The 20,659-nt window shown below is 39.4% G+C and overlaps 1 protein-coding gene and 1 pseudogene across 1 annotated transcript in view; both read left to right on the forward strand.

The window, feature by feature from the left end:
• Positions 1-6,478, forward strand: part of HSD17B7 (hydroxysteroid (17-beta) dehydrogenase 7) — a 43,619-nt gene extending 37,141 nt beyond the window's left edge. The window contains exons 8-9 of the mRNA XM_006873427.1: positions 1,850-1,948; positions 6,377-6,478. Of these exons, the coding sequence (XP_006873489.1) occupies positions 1,850-1,948; positions 6,377-6,478 (201 nt within the window). The remainder of the gene's footprint in view (positions 1-1,849; positions 1,949-6,376) is intronic.
• A 7,054-nt stretch (positions 6,479-13,532) lies between these two features.
• The window catches only part of LOC102821632, a 76,478-nt pseudogene continuing 69,351 nt past the window's right edge, over positions 13,533-20,659 (forward strand).

Raw genomic sequence — 20,659 nt, forward strand, 5'->3', positions numbered from 1 at the left:
TAGACATAAGTGTCCAGAGAACAGTTGCTGGAGAAGGATGTGATGCTGGGTAAGGTGGAGGGTCAGAGAAAAAGAGGAAGACCCCCAACGAGATGGATTAGCCAGGTGGCATCATTGATGGACTCAAGTGTGGCAGTGGTATTGAGACCCAGGATTGGACATTGTTTCGTTCTGCTGTGCATGGGGTCACTATGAGTCGGTTCCGACTTGATGGCACCTGATAACAACAACAAGAACACCTCTATGTGTATAGGTCAAGTTCATCAAATTGTAGCAATTTACCCTTGTTTCCTTTATCAAAAAGTTTTTCTTTTCTTTTCTTTTTTTTAATCTTCTCCCTCTAGTCGAGTTCTGATTGTCAAGCCATCAAGGCTAGGTCAAATGGGTACTATCTGCAAATTTGGGTGTTTTTGTACCTCTCCCCTCTCTTCATATCAGCTGGATGCTTCACTCTCAGCTCTAGCCCCCTCTGTATGTTAGAGAAATTTTCATCCAGAAGTTCTTAACTATTTCCTCTGTGAATTTGTGTAATTCTTCCTGTCTGGAATGCCGATAAGTCTTACATTATTCCTCTTCATGTTATCCAACATGAATCTTAGACCTTCTTCAGATTTTTTTTATCTGTTTTTCTGTTTATTCTTTTATCTTAGTGGTATTGAGAGACTTATCTTCCAGCTCACTAGTTCTGGCTTCCATTTCTTCAGTTCTACTCCTTTGCCCTTTCAATGTATTATCCATTTCTGATATTCTATTATTGATCATTTGGATCTCCTTCTGGAGGTTTTGAATTGTTTCCAGTGCTGTATCTGTCTTATTTGATTGTTCCTATAGCATTTTCCTTACTTCTTCCTTATTTTTCTCAACTCCATTGTAAAGTGTTTTGATACATTTTATAATCATTTTTCTGAATTCCTTCTCAGGCATTTCCAAAGTTTGCCCTCCTTCCAGTATGAGATGTAGGTCTACCTCCAGTTCATTTGTCTCAGTTACTTTATCTTGTTTCTGGATGTGTGCTGATATGGTCATCTGTTTCTGATTTTTTGGGCATATTCAGTGGTTAGCTGTGGCCTTAAAACTTAGATGGGTGTATGTTTTGGTATTTTTTATGTTTTCTGATTGCCTCCAGGTAGATGTGATCAGGAGATGGGCTTCCCTTTTCACTCTTCTTCCTTTATCTCCATGGTTCTGTCAGGTGTCTGTGGCTGCTCTGATCCTTTGCTGGTTCAGTCTCACCCAAGGTGGCCTCTCAGGGAGCAGCTACATGCCTTGGATTAGAAAGCACTGGATTTCTTGCTTCTGCTGCAAATTCCACTGGCTGTAAGCCTTCCAACTTTCTAAATATTCTTTTATAAGTGGTTCAGAGTTTTGGGACCATCCTCTGAGCCTGCTTGGTCTGGTATTCTGAGTTGTAACTGACAGAGCTCCTCATTGCACTTCCACTCTATCTGCTATCTTGTTTGTTCTCCACCATTTTACCCTTTGACCTTTTAAATGTTGTACATTTGAATGCTTTTATCTATAAATAAAATAAAATATTACATCAGTGATCCTATCAGCTCTGAATAAGCTGTTCTCTATGCGATGAACTTTAATTTGGGGATTAAAAGAGGATATAGCTGAAATATAGTTCTTTTACTTTAAATAAAATTTCATTTGGTATGATTAAGCAGATTGTCCCCTGTCTTCCGTCAAATTCCTGTGGTGTTTCCTGAAGTTACTAGAATTATCTAGTCATATTTGAGAGGAGTTTAGACTTTGTTTGGAGTGTGCTGTAAAGCTCTCCTTGCAAATCTTACCAGTGTCACTAGCCTGGGGCAGAAAGTCATTGATAATCTGTTTTCCTTTCCAGATATGGCTTTTCCACCAAAAACCTGAGTCTCTCAGTCCTCGGACAAAATATATGAGTGCCACTACTGGCTTTGGAAGCAATTATGTAATAACCCAAAAGGTAAAGCTGTTTATGTATTTACATTAAGAATGTTTGTTGCTAGGCTGATGAATGGGCCCCTGCTTTCTTGACCTGCCCATAGGTTTTCCGGCTCTCATCACTGGGTCTTAATCTCTGTTCACTGGTCTTTTTTCATTTCTTTCTGCTCCATCCTGCCTCTGAGCCTTTACACATCTGTTCTCTCTACTTCAACTGCCCTGTTCTTTCCCTCTTAACTGGTTGATTTCTATTCATCTTTAAAATCTTAACTTACATCTCAGCCTTCTGCGGTCCTGTAGACCAGTCAGGTACCTCTGTTATGGACTCTCTTGACATGTTGTACTTTTTCCGTGTAGCAATTTATTTGCTATTAGGCTCCCCTATGAGAATATATGTTCTATGAGAATGAGGATGGTGTTTTGAAGAGGTTGGGAATGGCATAGATGCAAAAAAATAAAATAAAAATCTGGTTTTTGGACTTTATGTTTTTTTCCATAAAGAAGTCAAATAGTTATATATTAGGAAATTAGAATATTTATTTTGAACCCTTAATAACAGCTTTGTTGTATTTTTGTTGTGAATATAGTTTACTTTACCCTCCCATTTTGTTCATAGCCTAGTTGATTGTGAAGCACTGGTGGCACTTTAGGATAGAAGCTGGATCGTTGACCACAAGTTCAGCAGTTCAGACTCACCAGCTGCTCTGCAGGAAAAAGATGAGGCTTTCTTGTTCCGTTAAAGATTTATAGCCTTGGAAACCCTATACAGGGTTTCTATAAGTCAGAACTGACTTTGAAGGCTTATAACAACAAGCTTATTGTGAGGAGGCATTGCATAAAATAAAGCTAAACAGAGGCAAATATCTCAAGTATGTCAAATAACTGACAATAATCTCTGTTTGTCCTGATACCTCCCAATGCTTTCCAAAATATGTTCTGCTAAGTACTAGTTGGAGTCCTGGTGTGGCGCTGTGGGCTAATGCGTCAGACTACAAAGTCGTTTGAACTGCAATGCCGGTGGTTCAAGCTCACCAGCTTTTCCTTGGGAACCCTATATGGGGTCGCTATGGGTCAGAATCAACTCGATGGCACTTAACAACAACAACAACAAGTACTAGTTGGGAGCATGAAGGATATGTAGAAAAAGCACTGGACTGCAAAATACAAGGTTGGTGAATCGAGCTCCCCAGTCACTCCATGGAAAAAAAATGAGGCTTTCTGCTCCCACAAAGATTTACTATCTTGAAAACTCTATACAAGGTCACTGTGAGTCCGAACCAACTCAACGGCACTTAACAACAAATCCATATTCCTTGAGAAGATTTACAAAAAGAGTTTGAGTAATGCCTTTTGTTGTTGTTTGGTGTCATTGAGTTGGTTCCAACTCGTAGTGATCCTCTATTCAACAAAACAAAATCCAGCTTGGTCTTACACCATCCTCACAGTCATTCCTATGTTTGAACCCGTTGTGCAGGCACTATGCCAATCTGTCTCATTGAAGGTCTTCTCTTTTTTCTTGACCCTTTGCTTTACCAAGCATGAGGATACTTCTCCAGGGACTGGTCCCTCCTGATAACACATCCAAATGGTGTGAGATGGAGTCTCACCATCCGCGCTTCTAAAGAGCATTCTTACTGAACTTTGTCCATACTGTGTAAACCACGTAAGAAACAGAGATCTGTGTAAAATTGTTTTTTCCAAATTTTTATTGATATATATATAATTTTTTAAAAAATTACGTAATATCCCAAAGAATGTACTTTGGGAAACACTACTCTAAATGAATAGACTTATTTTAGGCCTGCAAAGATTGTTTGGATATGCTCTCTTTTCCTTTAGAGGGAATTACTTATTCACCAAGGAAACAAAATGTTTCATTCTTTAAACTAAATTATTTTATTGACATTTTAAGGTAGTTCATTGGAAAAAGTACTTTAACCTTAGATTCATTTGGATAAGTCAGCTTTCTTCTCTGTTAAAAGTTGGAGTACAAGTAGGGTGCCTTTCCAACACCATGTGGAAAAATGCTAAGGTGATTGCCTGAGCATAAATGTTAGTTCCAAAATATTGAAATGTTTTCTTTAATGTTTTAGCTTTTCTAATGTGGGAAGAAAGAGAGTCTGTTATTAAAGCTCAGGTTCTATATGGACTTGAATAAGGATACCGTTTTATAGATTGTGTCTTAGGCTGGATTCTCTAGAGAAGCAAAACCAGTGAAGCTTATATATTCATATAAAGAGAACTTTATATATCATGTAGCTATTGTTGTTGTTATGTGCCGTGGAGTCGGTTCCAACTCATAGCAACCCTGTACAGGGTTTTCAAGGCTGTAAATCTTTACGGGAGCAGAAAGCCTCATCTTTCTACCATGGAACAGCTGGTAGTTTTGAACTGTTGACCTTGCGGTTCACAGCACAATTCATAACCACTATGCTACCAGAGCTCCTTATCATGTAGCTGTAGGGCTGATGAATTCAAGATCCACAGGTCAGGTGGCAGGCAGCTAGATTGGGCATGTAAGATGGCAGGCTGCTAATGACTCAGATTCAAAGAATTGGCATTGGATGGTGAACTAGGTGTGGGACTCAGACCCAGCAAAAGTAAGCTAGCTTTGTCTAAGTGTCCAGTATGTTGGAAGTAGGCCATATCCCCAGGGAAACTTTCTTTCAATTGATTGGCTGTTCAGAGGAGGTCTCATTATGGGGCATTAGTATGTCTTAACTGCCAAACCACTGAGAATCCTGGTCCTATCAAGGTGATACAAAACCTTAACTACCACAGGATCTGAAAGTTTGATTTTGCCTGTGTATCAGTTAAGATTAGATTTTAGTAATCCTGAGTACAATATCAACAGGGTTAATTATAAAAACAAAAATATTCATGTGTTTATTGAGTGCTGTTGAGTCAGCTCTGACTCATAGCAACCCTGTATAGCGGTTCTGAGGAGCGACTAGTGGATTTGAACCACCGACCTTGTTGTTAAGAGTCCAGTGCTTATCTACAGTTCCACACCAGTACTCTTTTATGTGTTTGTTGTTGTTGTTAAGTGTCGTCGAGTCAAATGGTATTGCATCGGTTCCAACTCAGCGATACTGTCTAGGGTTTCTGAGGAGCAGCTGGTGGGTCCGAACTACCGACCTTGTAATTCTAACAGACCTGTAGTCCAGTGTATCATCCTGCAGCACTATGCTGGAGAGTCTTTGAGGCACTGTAGAATTAGCACTGAACTGTTAATCATCAGGTCGGTAGTTTAAGCCCATCAGCTGCTCCTCAGAAAACCTATACAAGGGCTCTATGAGCTGGCACCTTCTCGGTGGCATTTAGCAAACAAAAACAAATGCTGATACTGAGCTTGACTATTAACCCACATCAAAACCTGACTCACAGTGACCCTATAAAACAGAGTAGAACTGCTCCATAGGGTTTCCAAGGCTATAAATCTTTCTAGCAGTAGACCAGCTGATCTTTCTCTTGCAGCACGGCTAGTAAGTTTGAACCACTGTCCTTTGGTTAATAGCCTAGAGCTTAGGCCATTGCACCACCAGGCCTCTTTGACTTTAAACAGCATCTGGAAATTTGTTCATTGCTTACAATGAACAGGATTCATAATCTGACAGGAATTTAAAATAACAATGAATTAAACAAAATAGAAACTTAGGTTCCTCATGTGTAAAAGCAGTTTGTAGTGAGGAAGTCCTGAGCTCTATAAGTATTGTTCTGTCATCCCTTGGGTGTGGCCCAGTGAGCAGTGTGGAAGGAAGAGGAAAGAAGGGAATGCTCATTCCTTTTAAAGAGCCTCCTTGGTGATACCACACAGCACCTCCACTTGTATCCTATTATGAGAACATAGTCATGCCATTCCCATTCGCTTCAGAGGAGACTAGGCAAATGGAGTCTTTTATCTGGAAGGCAGTGAGTCCAGCTAAAATCAAGCGTCTTTTACTAAAAAAGAAGGAGATTTTCAAAAAGCCTTTGATTTGTCCTCTTTAATTCTTTCTTACATCCCATTTATCTGGTGTCTTCTGTCACTGGGTATGGAATCCTGGTATAGCGCTGTAGGATAAACACTGGATTGCCAACAGCAAGGTTGGCAGTTCAAACCTACCAGCTGCTCCTGGGAAATCCTATAAAAGATCACTATGAGTTGGAACTGACTCAACAGCATTTAGCATCATCATCACTGGGTACAGTGGAGTTAGAAAAGAGAGCAAAACCCAGATCTCTTTAGGAGATGTAACTGTAGATTTGGTGAGAGTTGGAATTTGGATTAAATGTTATTATGTCATTAGGTTCTCAGACCTTCCTAAGATCAGTTCTATGGCTTCCACCCCAACCCTTTTAGCTGACCCTCCTTTTTTTCCCAGTTTTTTTTTTTTTTTACATGTGTTACACAAATTCAGTTCATTTTCTTTTTCTTTTGTGATAATCCTTATTTTGGCTTCTTTTCCAGATGGACCTAGATGAAGAAACTGCTGAACAATGTTACCAAATCTTGCTGGAACTGGAAAAGCATGTGAGAACCACCATTCAAAATTCAGATCACCAGAGCTGACAGTGACTGTCTCAGTAGCCCATGTGCCTTTGATGCATTCGGGGACATGTGGGTTTCAGTGGAGGTGGATGATGTATATTTGTAGTATCCTATGAGCTATGGTTGTCTCTTTTCTCTTTTTTGAGAATTATCTCTTAGACTGTGTATGTGTGTATATTTGTGGGCACATGAGCAAAACACGGACAAATTAAAATATTAATTGGAGAGTCCTTGTAATGGTGTCACATCATAGTAATTGGATTTCCCAATAGAATATCACTTTTTAGTGTCCTGCTCATTGGAGCCCAAGCTAGACCATAGGATATGGTGGGGGTTCGAGTAATAGATACACAGACTCATGAGTCCTCTCCTTTCCTTTGGTCACAATAAGAGGACTTATTGTAACTCTCTGAGTTACAATCTTTTTCATTTCTTGGGTATTTCGGTTTATTTCTACCTCTGTAATTCTGAGCATGTCTCACAGAAACAAAGAAATAGGTGTTTTGATCATTTTACATTTTTCTTAAAGTTACCTTTTTATTGGTATTCAGTTAGTCTAAGCTAATTCCAGAACACTTACTTGTGCTCCTGAGGAACCTATACATAGACCAAGAGGCAATTGTTTGAACAGAACAAGGGATACTGCTTCGTTTAAAATCAGGGAAGATGTGTGTCAGCATTGTAGAGAAGTTGACTAGATGAAGAAGAAAGCGTCATCAGGTTTGAAGGAAGACTCGTTACCATGTGCAGTGCTTGATTGCTAAAAGCAAAGAGGATTTGAAGCACTTACTGATGTCCTCCCAACACCCTATCCCTCAAGTACTCCTGATGCTCTGTCCAGTTGTGGTCCTCCCTTGGTCCCCTCATGTTGAGTGTGAGTGAACACTTGTGAAGGCATGTGAGGCATCCCTTCATGCCTTTAACTCCCTTCATTTTAAATAAAAGATATTTCAGTTGCCCATTCCAATTCTCTTATCAAACCATTACTCTGAGGGTGGTATGCCCATTTAATGTGATGTTTTTTGGCCCATTGCTGTATTCTTTGGGCTGTAAAGTATGTTCTTTGGTCTGAGGAACTATAACTTGGTGGTCCAAATTGTTATAGCATCTCTTGTTTTAATCCTTACTGGTGCTTTGGGCATCTGCATCTGTCACAACAAAAATCTAATATGCCCTCTGAATTTCCTGAGTGCTTTCCATTGGTCCATGCCAAACACAGGGTCCCCTTTAATAGTCCAATTTTCTATTGCTTATTTGCTTGATCAGATAGCCAGGCCAGGAATCCACATAAATCTCAATGTATGAGCTCTCCCCATTGCTAGTTCTTCTATCACAGCTAGGAAAACAGCATGCAGTTCAGTCCATTGAGCTCAATTGGTCTTACCTTGGTCAATCAAGGTCTTTTCATCTGCTGGTCATAACGCAGCAGCTGTCATCATCAAATGTCCATTTCCCCTGGAACAAGCAGTCTTCTGCTGGTCAGCACAAAGCTGTGCACAGGGTACTGTCTATGTGGCAGTGGTACCAAGACAACTAAAGAAGCTAGCTGCTCATGAATATGGTGGGTGTCTTCCTTCATTCCCCCAGGAGCTTGTTCTTGTATGAACCATTTCCGTTTTATTATGGACTTATTTGGCACACCACTTTCCTTATTAGAGTGTTTCTCTAACATCACCCAAGGCACTGTGGGTATCTCAGGTTTCATGAGTTTCTGTCCTGTCATTCAAGCAGTCTCAATCAGTGCTCAGTAGCAGTTGAGTAATTGCTTTTCAAATGGTGTGAGTCGTGTTGCACAATACTTTCTAGCTTAGAATCCCAATGGCTGTCAGAGGGTAGCAGTCTCAGATTTTTGCCATGACCAAGAACTGGTGGTACTGTTACTGAAGGAAGAAGGCCAAGGTACACAGAAGGCATTGGCAAAAAATAAGGCTCCAGGAATTGATAGAATACAAATTGTAATTTTCAGCAAACTGATGCAGCACTGGAAGTGCTCATTCATCTATGCCAAGAAATTTGGAATGCAGATACCTAGGCAACCTTTTGGAAAAGATTCATATTTTGTCCTTTACAACGAGAGGTGACTGAATGGAATGTGGAAATCATCGAACAATAACATTAATCTCACACACAAGTAAAATTTTGCTGAAGATAATAAAAAAAACCAACAGTTGCAACAATACATGAAGAAGGAACTGCCAGAAAATCAAACTAATTCAGCAGAGGACATGGAACTAGGGATATAATTGGTGACGTCATATGGACCTTGACTGAAAGCTGAGACTACCAAAAAGAGTTTACTTGTGCTTTATTGACTATGCAAAGATTTTTAACTGTGTGGATAACATGAAAAAACTGTGGCATTCCAGAATACTTGATTTTGTTCATGAGGAACCTGTACCTAGACCAAGAAGCTGTCATTCAAACAGGATAAGGGGATACTCAATAGCTTATTTTAAGTTGTTCACTAGGCTATCTTTTTTCACTATACGTATTAAATCTGTATGAACGAATAATCTGAAAAGCTGAATTACATAAACAAGAGCCTGGCATCAGGATTGGAAGAAGACTCATTAACAACCTGCAATATGAAGATGGCACAACCTTGTTTGCTGAAAGTGAAAAGGACTTACAATATTTACTTACAAAGATCAAAATCTAAATACCTTGATAAGTGGAGAATAGATTGATGTTGTTGAAGACTTCATTTTGCTTGGATCAACAATACTATACTACTCATGGAAGCAGTCAAGAAATCAAGTACCATATTGCATTATGCAAACCTGGTGCCCAAGACGTCTTTAAGTGTTAAAGAACAAAGATATCAGTTTGAGGACTAAGGTGTGTCTGACCCAAGTCATAGTATTTTCAATGACCTCATATACATGTGAAAATTGGACAATGAATAAAGACTTTAGAAGAACTGATACTTGTGGGTTATAGTGTTGGGGAAGAAAATTGAAAGTCCCAAGGACTTCCAGAAAAATGGACACATCTATGCTTGAAAAAGCACAGCCAGAATGCTCCTTACAAGCCAGGATGGCAAGATTTTGACTCTCATACTTCAGACATGTTATCAGGAGAGACCCATCCTTGGAGAAGAGCTGTATGATTGGTAAAGTGGAGGGTCAGTGAAACAGAGGAAGACCCCCAGCAGGATGGATTGGCACCATGGTAGCAGCAGTGGGCTCAAGCATAACAATAATTGTGAGGATGCCAGGGACTGGGTAGTGTTTCATTCTGTTGTGCATAGGGTTGTTAAGAGTTGGAACTAACTCTATAGTACCTAACTAACAACAAACAAATTGGTGGAGCCTTGGTGGCATTTTGGGTTATGCATCAAACTTTTAACCACCAGTCCACTTAACAGAAAGGTGATGCTGTCTGCTCCTGTAAAGATTTACAGTCTCAGAAACCCTATACTGCATTGCTGTGAGTCAGAATAGATTCCATGGCAAACAACAAGAACAAAACAAATTGGTATCCATGTTGTACTCAAAACAAGATCAAACTTGATGTCAGAAGAGACACTGAAACTTGCTCTCCAGAGTAGAGATGCTAAAGCAAATGGAAGAAATGAGGAGGCACAAGAGCTAAACAGAACATTTCAAAGATCAGCTTGAGAAGACAAAGTCAAATATTACAATGAAATGTGCAAAGATCTGGAGTCAGAAAACCAAAAGAGAAGAACATGCTCAGCATTTCTCAAGCTGGGGAAACTGAAGAAAAATTCAAGCCTTGGCTTTTGCTATTGAAGAAGTCTCTGGACAAATTATTGAATAATGCAGGAAGCATCCAAAGAAGATGGAAGGAATACACAGAGTCACTGTACCAAAAGGAAATGGTTGATGTTCAACCATTTCAAGAGATAGCATATGATCAAGAGCCAGTGATACTGAAGGAAGAAGTACAAGGTGCATTGAAGGAATTGGCAAAGAACAAGGCAGCAGGAATTGATGGAATAAAAGTTGAAATCTTTCAAGAAAGTGAGATGGCACAGGAGGCACTCACTTAACTATGCCAAGACATTTGGAAGACAACTATCTGGTCAACTGATTGGAAGAAATCCATATTTGTGCCCATTCCAAAGAGATGACCCAACAGAATGTGGAAATAATTCGACAATCTCTTTGATATTCCATACAAGTAAAGTTTTACTAAAGGTAATACAGAAACGGCTGCAAGCATACATTGACAGAGAACTTCTACAGGTTCAAGCAGGATTCAGAAGAGGACGTGGAATGATAGATATCATTGTTGATGTCTGAAGGATCTTAGCTGAAAGCAGAATATACCAGAAAAATATTTACCTGTGCTTTATTGACTGCACAGAGGCTTTTGATTGTGTGGATCATGACAAGCCATGGACAACATTGCAAAGTATGAGTATTCCTGAGCATTTAATTGTGCTCTTGAGGAATCTGTGCATGGACCAAGTGGCAGTTGCTTGAACAGAACAGGGGAACACTGAATGATTTAAAATTAAGAAAGTTGTGTGACAGGGTTTGTTTATTTCACCATACTTATTCAACCAGTATGCTGAGCAAATAATCTGAGAAATTGAGTTATCTGAGGAAAATATGGCATCAAGATTGGAGGAAGACTCAGTAACAACCTGTGATATGCAGATGATAACAACCTTGCTTGCTGAAAGTGAAGAAGACTTAAAGTACTTAATGATGAAGATCAAAGAGCACAGCCTTTGGTATGGGTTACACCTCAATGTAAAGTAAACAAAAATCCTCACCACTGGACCAATAAACAACATTCTTATCAATGGAGAAAAGATTGAAGTTGTCAAGGACATCATTCTTCTTGGATCAACTATCAACACTCACAGAAGCAGCAGTTAAGAAATCAAAGGTCGTATTGCCTTAGGTAAATCTGCTGCACAAAACCTTTTTAAAGTATTGAAGAACAAAGATGTCAGTTTGAGGACTAAGGTGTGCCTGACCCAAGCCATGGTATTTTCAGTTATCTCCTATGTGTGTGAAAGCTGGACAGTGAATAAGGAAAACTATAGAAGAATTGATGCATTTGAGTTATGATGTTGGAGGAGAATTTTGAAAGTGGCATGGGCTGCCAAAAGAACAAACAGATCTGTGTTAGAAGAAGTGCAGCCAGAGTGCTCCTTGGAGGCCAGGATGGCCAAACTTCATCTCTCATACTTCGGACATATTTTCGGGAGGGACCAGTCGCTGGAGAAGGATATCATGTTTGGTAAGGTGGAGGGTCAGAGGAAAAGAGGAAGCCCCCCAGCGAGATGGATTGGCAAAATGGCAGCATCAATGGGTTCAGGCATGGCAACAATTGTGAGGTTGTCCTAGGACTGGGTGGTGTTTTGTTCTGTTGTGCATAGGGTCGCTATGAGCGAGTACTGACTCAATGGCACCTACCAACAACAATCTAGGAAGGAGAAAAAAAAATCCTTTGGAGCATTAACTCATTCTTGCAATAGGCAGAATCTAAAATGTTCCCCCATGATCTTTGCCCAGTGTTGGTCTAATGATTGCGTTGTCATAAACCAAACCCACTGCCACCCAGTTGGTTCCAATTCACAGTCCCTGTCTAAGGTTTTTAAGGCTGTATGTCTTTACGTTGGGGCAGACAGCCTCATCTTTCTCCCCCAGAGTGGCTGTTGGGTTTGAACTGTCAACCTTGGAGTTAGCAGTGCAGTGTTTAACCTACATAGGGCATAACCTCCTCCCCAAACCCGTATCATGGAGTTGATTCTGACTCATAGCCACCTTAAAGGACAATAGAACTGCCTTGTATAGTTTCCAAATCTGTAACCTTTGCAGAAGCTGACTGCCACAATTGAGTGCTTTAACTATTATGCCACCTGGGCTTCTTATAGGGTACCATATCAAACAATATCAAACCCACTGCCTTTGAGTCAATACTGAGTCATTGTGACCCTATAGGATGGAATAGAACTACTTCATAGGGATTGCTGGGAGTTCTGTTGTGGCACTATGGGATAAATGCACTGGACTGCTAGGTCTGTTTGAACCTCAAGGTTGGCAGTTCAAATTCACCAGGAGTTCCTTGGAAATCCTATACAGGGTCGCTATGAGTCAGAACAGAATGGATGGCACTTAACAACAACAACATATGTGATTCCCTATCTAATAACAGATACGTACATAGAATTTCTGGACAGACATAGGACACCAGTGACCCCTCTGAGTACACAGACTAGACATAACTAGTAGTCCATGGACTTGTCATTGCTTTCCTCTTAAATATAAATTTTAGTTTACGTATTTTATTTTTTATTGTCAACAGGGTTAGTGTAAAGGAAAACAAAACTAGAATATTTAATGGCAGATTCATATTTAGCTTTGCCTCCATGTCACCTGCTTTGAGTTGCCACCTTCAGGGATAATGAATGTTTGGAAAGGTGCTTTTGAGAAACAGAGAAAACAAAAACAAACAAACAAACAGAAATTGAAATACTTTACAGAGGCCGAACGTTCAAAGTGTAGGCAGTTGGAGTGGATGAACTTTTCCATACTATATAATTATATATAGTGTGACAGTACATAAAGATTAGTTTCCATTTCAGCTTCTAAACAAAGGTATCAAGACACAGGAACAGCTTTCTCAAAGATGACTGCAGTGCCGAATTTAATAGTAAAGGGGAGAAAGCAAAAGAGATGAGAGATTAGAATATGAACTTTAAAAAGTGACTTGGTTTTTATATTCATAAGGAAGAAGGAAAAACAAGTGGTATAATCAGAACTTTAGCCCTGAGCAAAACCTCAAAACGCTAGTAATAGTAAGAGGCTGTGGTGCAAGTCATTGGGGAAGGTGCTTTGGAACACTGGAATATGGGGCGCGACAGGTGACTGTCCTGGGCGCTGCGCGTTCTCGGCCAGCAGGGGTCGCCCTCACTCTGAGGATGCGGGGCGAAGTGGCGCGCTGCTCTCCCGGCCTGGCCTATGAGGAGGCGGAAAGAGGGTGGAGGAATGCCCCGCTGGTGTGCCCATGGGCGGGGACTCAGAGTCAATCCCAAATAAATTTTGTTCGAAAAACTGAGGTCGCTGGTCTGCTACCTTGTGCCACCATTATTAGGATGAGGAAGGTGGTGTTGGTCACTGGGGCGACCAGGTGAGTGCCCACCCGCGGATCCCAACAGAAATGCCAGACCGAATCTGGGTCCTATAAGTCGAGCTCAGGGTGCTCCTTCCCCTGGCCCTGCAGAGACCCGGTTCCACACGGTGTCTCCCCACACAGCACCCAGCCCAGGGGAATTCAGGAATACGCCCCTGGGTCAAGCCGGAGGGAGGCTCATCCTCAAGCAGATCCTACTGTGATCTTCCAGGTGTGAAGCGCAAGGACACAACCTTTCCCTGGCTCTGCTCAGTCAGCGTCCTGATTCAGGTGGTCAGGTGCTGGTCTCCAGGTGTAGAGCTTCTTTCCCATCAAACAGGATAGAAACTGGAGGAACCCACATGGAGTTTTGTATCCCTCAGAACCTATCCTAAACTACAGTTATGAAGTGCCTTCGAATCGGTTCCAGCTCATAGTGACCTTGTATAGGGCTTCTGAGGAGCAACTGGTGAGTTTGAACTCCAGTCCTGCGCTTAACTTACAGTGCCACACAACTGTCAATTCTTAATGAGGAAACTGGAAGGAAGAAGCATTATTTACTTGTTGAGTATAAAAGGACCAACGACAACCAGAACCATCAGCAACATATCTTGTAGACTCCTGCTGAATGTTTCACTTATTTCCATTTTCAGTGAGGGCAGGGACATGAAAATACATTTCTATAGACATTTTTTGTTGTTGTTAAGTGCCATCGAGTCGGGTCCGACCCATAGCGACCCTGTACAGGGTTTCCGAGGGTGTAAATCTTTACGGGAGTAGAAAGCCTCATCTTTCTCCCGCGGAGCAGCTGGTAGTTTCGAACCGCTGACCTTAAGGTTCGCAGCCCGATTCGTAACCACTACGCTACCAGAGCTCCTTAGCCAATCCATTTTACCTACTTTCTGAATCGGCACTTACAGTCTTTTAATGCTAGGTTAAAAGGTCTTGATTAAAATGACCGGTGTGTAGTGTCTTTACTTCTTGTTTCTGTTATTAAAAAAGCTTTTAGGATTTTAGTGCACTTTTGCCATGCTGGTAAATTCTCAGCATTTCCCTTCTCAGTCTCCTTAGCAAATTCTATAATGTCCTAAACGCAGGAGTGCCTAATTAATGCTCATCAGTAAAGACAGGCAGGTTTTTTTGTTATAAAATTATGTTCATCACTTAAATAGTGCTCATCAAGTGCCATTCTTTGTGCTAAGCACACTACATATTTTTTTTCATGCTAATGGAGTAGACATCTTTATTATCTTTATTTTACAGATGCATCAGAGAGGTTCAGTAACTTGCCGTAGATTCAAATCTAACAAGCAGTAGAGCTAGGATTTAAGCCTGGCTAGTTTAGCTCCACATTCTACACTCATAACTATTACATTAAGTTGTCTTTTATAAGATCGCAATATGTGCATGTCTTTTTCTCTCTCTATGTGATTGTACGTTTATAGAGTTAAAAGGCAACAGAGGTAAATACTGTTGTTATATACAGATGCCTGCAATAATGATGACCTATGAATAAATGCATGGAAACACAAGCTGAATGGGTGAGGAAGTAAGAGTGGGACTACACCCACGAATATATGTATATTTGACAGAAGCTATTTCTACATGTGTATTTATTTATGTTGTAAATATATTCATGAATGTGGTGTGAAGGGCAGAAAAGTTATGAACACTTCTAAGACATAACCAAACACCTTGAGGAAATTGAGTCATGGTAGTCTGGGGTTCAGATTCATAGTCTCAGAGGACACCATGGCCAATTGGCATAACATAGTCCACAAAGAAAATGTAATACATTCTACTTTGGTGAGTAACAACTAGGGTCTTAAGAGCTCCATCCAAGATGCAACTATTGGTCTTTCCCTATTCAATGAAAAGAAGAGTGAAGAGAATTGAAGATGCAGGGAACAATTAGTCCAGTGGACTAGTGGACCTTGAGAACATCAGCCTCCATAACCCTGAGACCATAGAAATAGATGGTTCCAGGCTACCACTTCTGACCACACTGGTGTGAGATGATACATCATAGTTGTTTTGATTTGCATCTCTCTAATGGCTAGTGATCGTGAACATTTCTTCATGTTTGTTGGCTGCCCAGATCTCCTCCTTGGTGAAGAGTCTGTTCATGTCTTGCACCCAGTTTTTAATTGGGTTATTTATCTTTTTCTTGTAGAGGTGTTATAGTTTCCTATATATTTTAGAAATGAGTTCCTTGTCTGATGTGTCGTTGCAAGAGCTTTTATCCCCGTTCTGTGGGTTCCCTTTTTACTCTTTTGGTCAAGTCTTTTGATGCACATAGTTTTTAATTTTTAATATGTCCCAATCATCTACTTTGTCTACTTTTGTTTGTATAGTTTTCAAAATGTTTGGTAGTCTGTGTATGCCCTGAATTAGTAGAGCCCTCACATTTGTCCCTTTTTCATTGATGGCTTTCATAATTTAGGTCTCTAAAGCCATGCTGAGTTGGTTTTTGTATAAGGTGTGAGGTAAATGTCTTGTTTCAATCTTTTGCATATCACTTTCCAGTTCTGCCAGCACTATCTGTTGAAGAGACTATCCCTTCCCCATGTAATATGTTTTGGTACTTTGTCAAAAACTGGCTGCATGTGGATGTGTTAATTTCTGGATTCTTGATTCTGTTCCATTGATCAATGTACATTTCATTGTACCAGTGCCAGGCTGTTTTGACCACTGTAGCCATGTAATAAATTTTGAAGTCAGGGAGTTAGAGGTTTCCAACCTTATTCTTATTCTTAAGCAGTGCTTTGCTTATCCTGGGTCTCTTTCCTTTCCATATAAAGTTTGTCATTGTTTTTTCCATCTCTTTGAAGAATGTCATTGGAATCTGGATTGGGATTGCATTACATGTGTAAATTTCTTTGGGCAGTATTGACATTTCACAATGTTAATTAAGTCTTCCTATCCAGGAGCATGGTACATTCTTGAAGTTTTGTAGGTCTCTTTTGATTTCTTGTAGTAGTGTTTTGTAGTTTTCTTTGTGTAAGTCCTTTGTTTCTCTGGTTACATTTATTCCTAGATATTTCATCCTTTGGGTGGCTATTGTAAATGGTATTGCTTTCCTAATGTCCTTTTTCAACACTGCCGTTTTGGGTATAGAGGAATCCAACTGATTTTTGTGTGTTGATTTTATATCCTGCCACTTTGCTGAATCTTCCAATGAGGTCTAGTAGCTTTTTTACTGAGTCTTTGGGGTTTTCTATGTATAGGATCATATCGTCTGCTAATAGAGTTTTACTTCCTCTTTGCCAATTTGGATGCCTTTAATTTCCTTATCTTGCTGTATAGCTCTTACTAAGACTTCCAACACAATATTGAATAGGAGTGGTGACAAAGGGCATCCTTTTCTGGTTCCTGTTCGCAGAGGGAAGGTTTTCAGCTTCTTTCCATTAAGAGTAATGTAGGCTGTTGGTTTTGTATATATGCTCTTAATTATGTTGAGGAATTTCCCTTTAATTCCTACTTTGTTGAATGTTTTTATAAGGAATGATGATGGATTTTGTCAAATGCCTTTTCTGCATCAATTAATATGATCATGTGGTTCTTTTCTTTTTTCTTATTTATATCGTGGATTATGTTGATTGTTTTTCTAATGTTGAACCATCCTTGCATCACTGATATGAATCCCACTTGATCATGATGTATTATTATCTTTTGGATGTGCTACTGGATTCTGTTGGCTAGGATTTTGTTGAGAATTTTTGCATCTATATTCATGAGGGATATTGGTCTATAATTGTCTTTCTTAGTGACATCTTTCCCTGGTTTTGGTATGAGGGTTATGCTTGCTTTATATATTCTGGAAGAATTTGAGTAGAATTGGTGACAGCTCTTCTCTGAATGTTTGGTAAAACTCACCAGTGAAGCCATCTGGGACTGGACTTCTTTAGGTTGGGAGCTTTTTGATGACTTGATCAATTTCTTCTTTTGTTACAGGACAGGTTTTCTACTTCACTCTGTGTAAGTGTAGGTAGGTTATGCTTTTCTAAAAATATATTCATCTCTTCTAAGTTTTCAAACTTGTTGGAGTACAACTCTTCATAGTATTCTGTTATTATCCTTTTGATTTCCTTTAGTTCCGTTGTGATATCGCCCATGTGGTTTCCAATGTGTGTTATCTGTGTCTTCTCCCTCTTTTCTTTTGTTAGGTTTTCCAGTGGTCTGTCAATTTTGTTAATCCTTTTAAAGAACCAGCTTCTTGTCCTGTTGATTTTTCCTATAGTTTTTCTGTTTTCTGTCTCATTTATTTCTGCTCTAAACTTTATTATTTCTTTTCTTTTGGTGGCTGTAGGTTCCCTCTATTGGTCTGTTTCTAATTGTTGTAGATGTTGTATTAATGTGTTAATTTTGGTTCTTCTTTTTGGATGTGTGCATTTATTGCAATACATTGTCCTGTCAGCACCACTTTTGCCGTGTCACAAAGATTTTGGTATGTTGTGTTTTCTTTCTCGTTTGTTTCTAGGAACTTTGTGAGTTCACGTTTTATTTCTTCAGGGTGTTATTCAGTTTCCATGTATTTGACTTGATTTCCTTGCTCTTCCTCTTGTTGATTTCTAATTTGATTGCATTGTGGTCTGAAAAGATGCTTTGTAGTATTTTGATATTTGTAAATTTATGGAAGTTTGTTTTGTGGCCTAACACCTGGTCTATTCTGGAGAATGTTCCATGTGCACTGGAAAAGAATGTGTATTGTGCTGTTGTTGGGTTGAATGCTCTGTACACATCTGTGAGGTTCAGTTGGCTGATTGTGTTGTTTAGTTCCTCTGTGTTTTTGTCAAGTTTCTTTCTGGTTGTTCTATCTATTTTGAAAGCGGTGTAATAAAATTGCCCATATTATTGTAGGTTCTTCTATTTTTTTCTTGAAACCTATTAGAGTTTGGTTTACATATTTTAGAACTCTTTCATTGGAAGCATAGATATTTATTATGGTTATGTCATCTTGTTCAATTGTCCCTTTAATCATGATATAATGTCTATCTTTATTTATTATGCTGTTTTTTGCCGTAAAGTTTATTTTATCAGAGATTAGTACTGCCACTCCTGTTTGCTCTTTATTGCAATTAGCTTGGTATGTTTTTTTCCATCCTTTGACCTTTAATCTGTTTTTATCTTTGTGTGTAATACATGTCTCTTGCAGACAGCATGTTGAAGGATCTTGCTTTCTTATCCATTCTGCCACCCTCTGTCTCTTAACTAATGCATTTAATCCATTTACATTCAGTGTAATTATCGATCGTACCGACTCAACGGCACTTAACAACAACAATAACAATGGGTTAATTGCTGCCATTATGTTTCTTTTTGTGTGGGGGGTTTTTCTTTCTTTGTTCTGTGTATCTTCCTGTGCTGAGTTCATGGTTTTTGGGTTCTTTGTTGTGAGTTTCTTCTTATTTTTAATGTTTCCATGTTCTTGGATTTTCATTTTCTTGGTATGTTGTGAAGTGTTCATTTTCTTTGAGGTTACCGTATAGTTCATTAGCTTTCCCCTCCATTTAGTGAAGTCTATTTTATCCTGTAATCTATCTGACCTTCTCACCACCTGGATCTCTGTTCCTACGTGTTTACCTTCTTTCACATTGTAATTGTTTTGATCATAGACTGAACTCCCAGATTCTCTGAGTTCATTCTCATAGTTTTGTTCTGTTCTCAATTCTTTCATCTGTCAATATAGTTCTGGGAGGTGCTGCCACATTTGTCAATCTCTGGTTGTTGTCTGTTCTTGTTGGTTCTAAGTTCACAAGACTCACTTTAGGATGTTTTGTAGTGCAGGGTTGGCTTTGGCAAAATCCCTTAGCTTCTGTTTATCCTGGAATGTTTTGATTTTATGTTGTATTTGATTGAGAGCTTTGCTGGATAAAGGATTCTTGGTTGGCAGTTTTTTATCTTTCAGGGTTTTATATATGTCTCTCCATTGCCTTTTTGTCAGCATGGTTTCTGTTGAGAGATCTGTGGTTAATCTGACTTGCTTGCCTTTGCATGTAATGCTTCTCTCTTCCCTAGCTGCTTTCAGGATTATCTCCTTATCTTTGATTTGGAGAGCTTGATTAGCATATGTCTCAGTGATTTTCTTTTGGGGTCTATCTTTCCTGGGGTTCATTGAACTCCTTGAGCGTTTATCTTTTCACTTTTCAGGATGTTAGAGAAATTTTCTACCAGTAGTTTTTCAACTATTTCCTCTGTGGACTTGTGTGAGTCTTCCTGTTCCAGAATGCTGATAATGCTTAAGTTAGTTGTCTTCATGTTGTCCAACATGACTCTTAGACCTTCTTCAGATTTGTTTATCCTATTTTCTGCTTGCTCTTCTATCTTAGTGGCATTGAGAGATTTGTCTTCCATCTTACTATTTCTGCCTTCTATCTCTTCTGTCCTACTCCTTTGCCCTTTCAGTGTATTGTCTATTTCTGATGTTTTATTATTGATCATTGGATCTCTTTCTGTAGGTTTTGAATTGTTTCCAATGCTATATTTATCTTATTTGATTGTTCCTGTAGTGCTTTCCTAACTTCTTACTTATTTTTCTCAACTTCATTGTAAAGTGTTTTGAAACATTTTATAATCATTTTTCTGAATTCCTTCTCAGGTATTTCCAAGGCCTGTCCGCCTTCCAGAATGGAATCCAGGTCTACCTCTAGGTCATTTGTCTCAGACATTTTAGCTTCTTTCTGGATGGACATGTGCTGATATGGTCATCTGATTCTGCTTCTTGGCCATGTTTACTCTTTATATGTAGCCTTAATACTTAATTGAGTGTGTGGCTATTTTTTTTTTTATTTTTTATTATGCTTTCTGATTTCCACCAGAAAGAGGTGCCAAGTTGTGGACTTCCCTTTCCACTCTTCTTCTTGCTCAACTCAGAGTAACTTTCACAGGTGTTGTCTGACTCCCTGGTGTATGGCAGTTGGTATTGGTTCTTGCCTGGATTGTGGAGTTTTATAGGGTGTGATTGTAGCTTGACTATATGGCAGCAGTTGCTGTCTCTTCTTGGGTAATAGAGGGAGAGAAAAAGTCACCCAAAATTAAAAGGAGGAATAAAAAACAACAAAACAACGATAGCAAAAAAGCAAAAAAAACACCATAAAACAACAACAAAAA

The sequence above is a fragment of the Chrysochloris asiatica genome, unplaced genomic scaffold (assembly GCF_000296735.1).
Source record: "Chrysochloris asiatica unplaced genomic scaffold, ChrAsi1.0 scaffold00241, whole genome shotgun sequence".
Lineage (NCBI taxonomy): Eukaryota > Metazoa > Chordata > Mammalia > Afrosoricida > Chrysochloridae > Chrysochloris > Chrysochloris asiatica.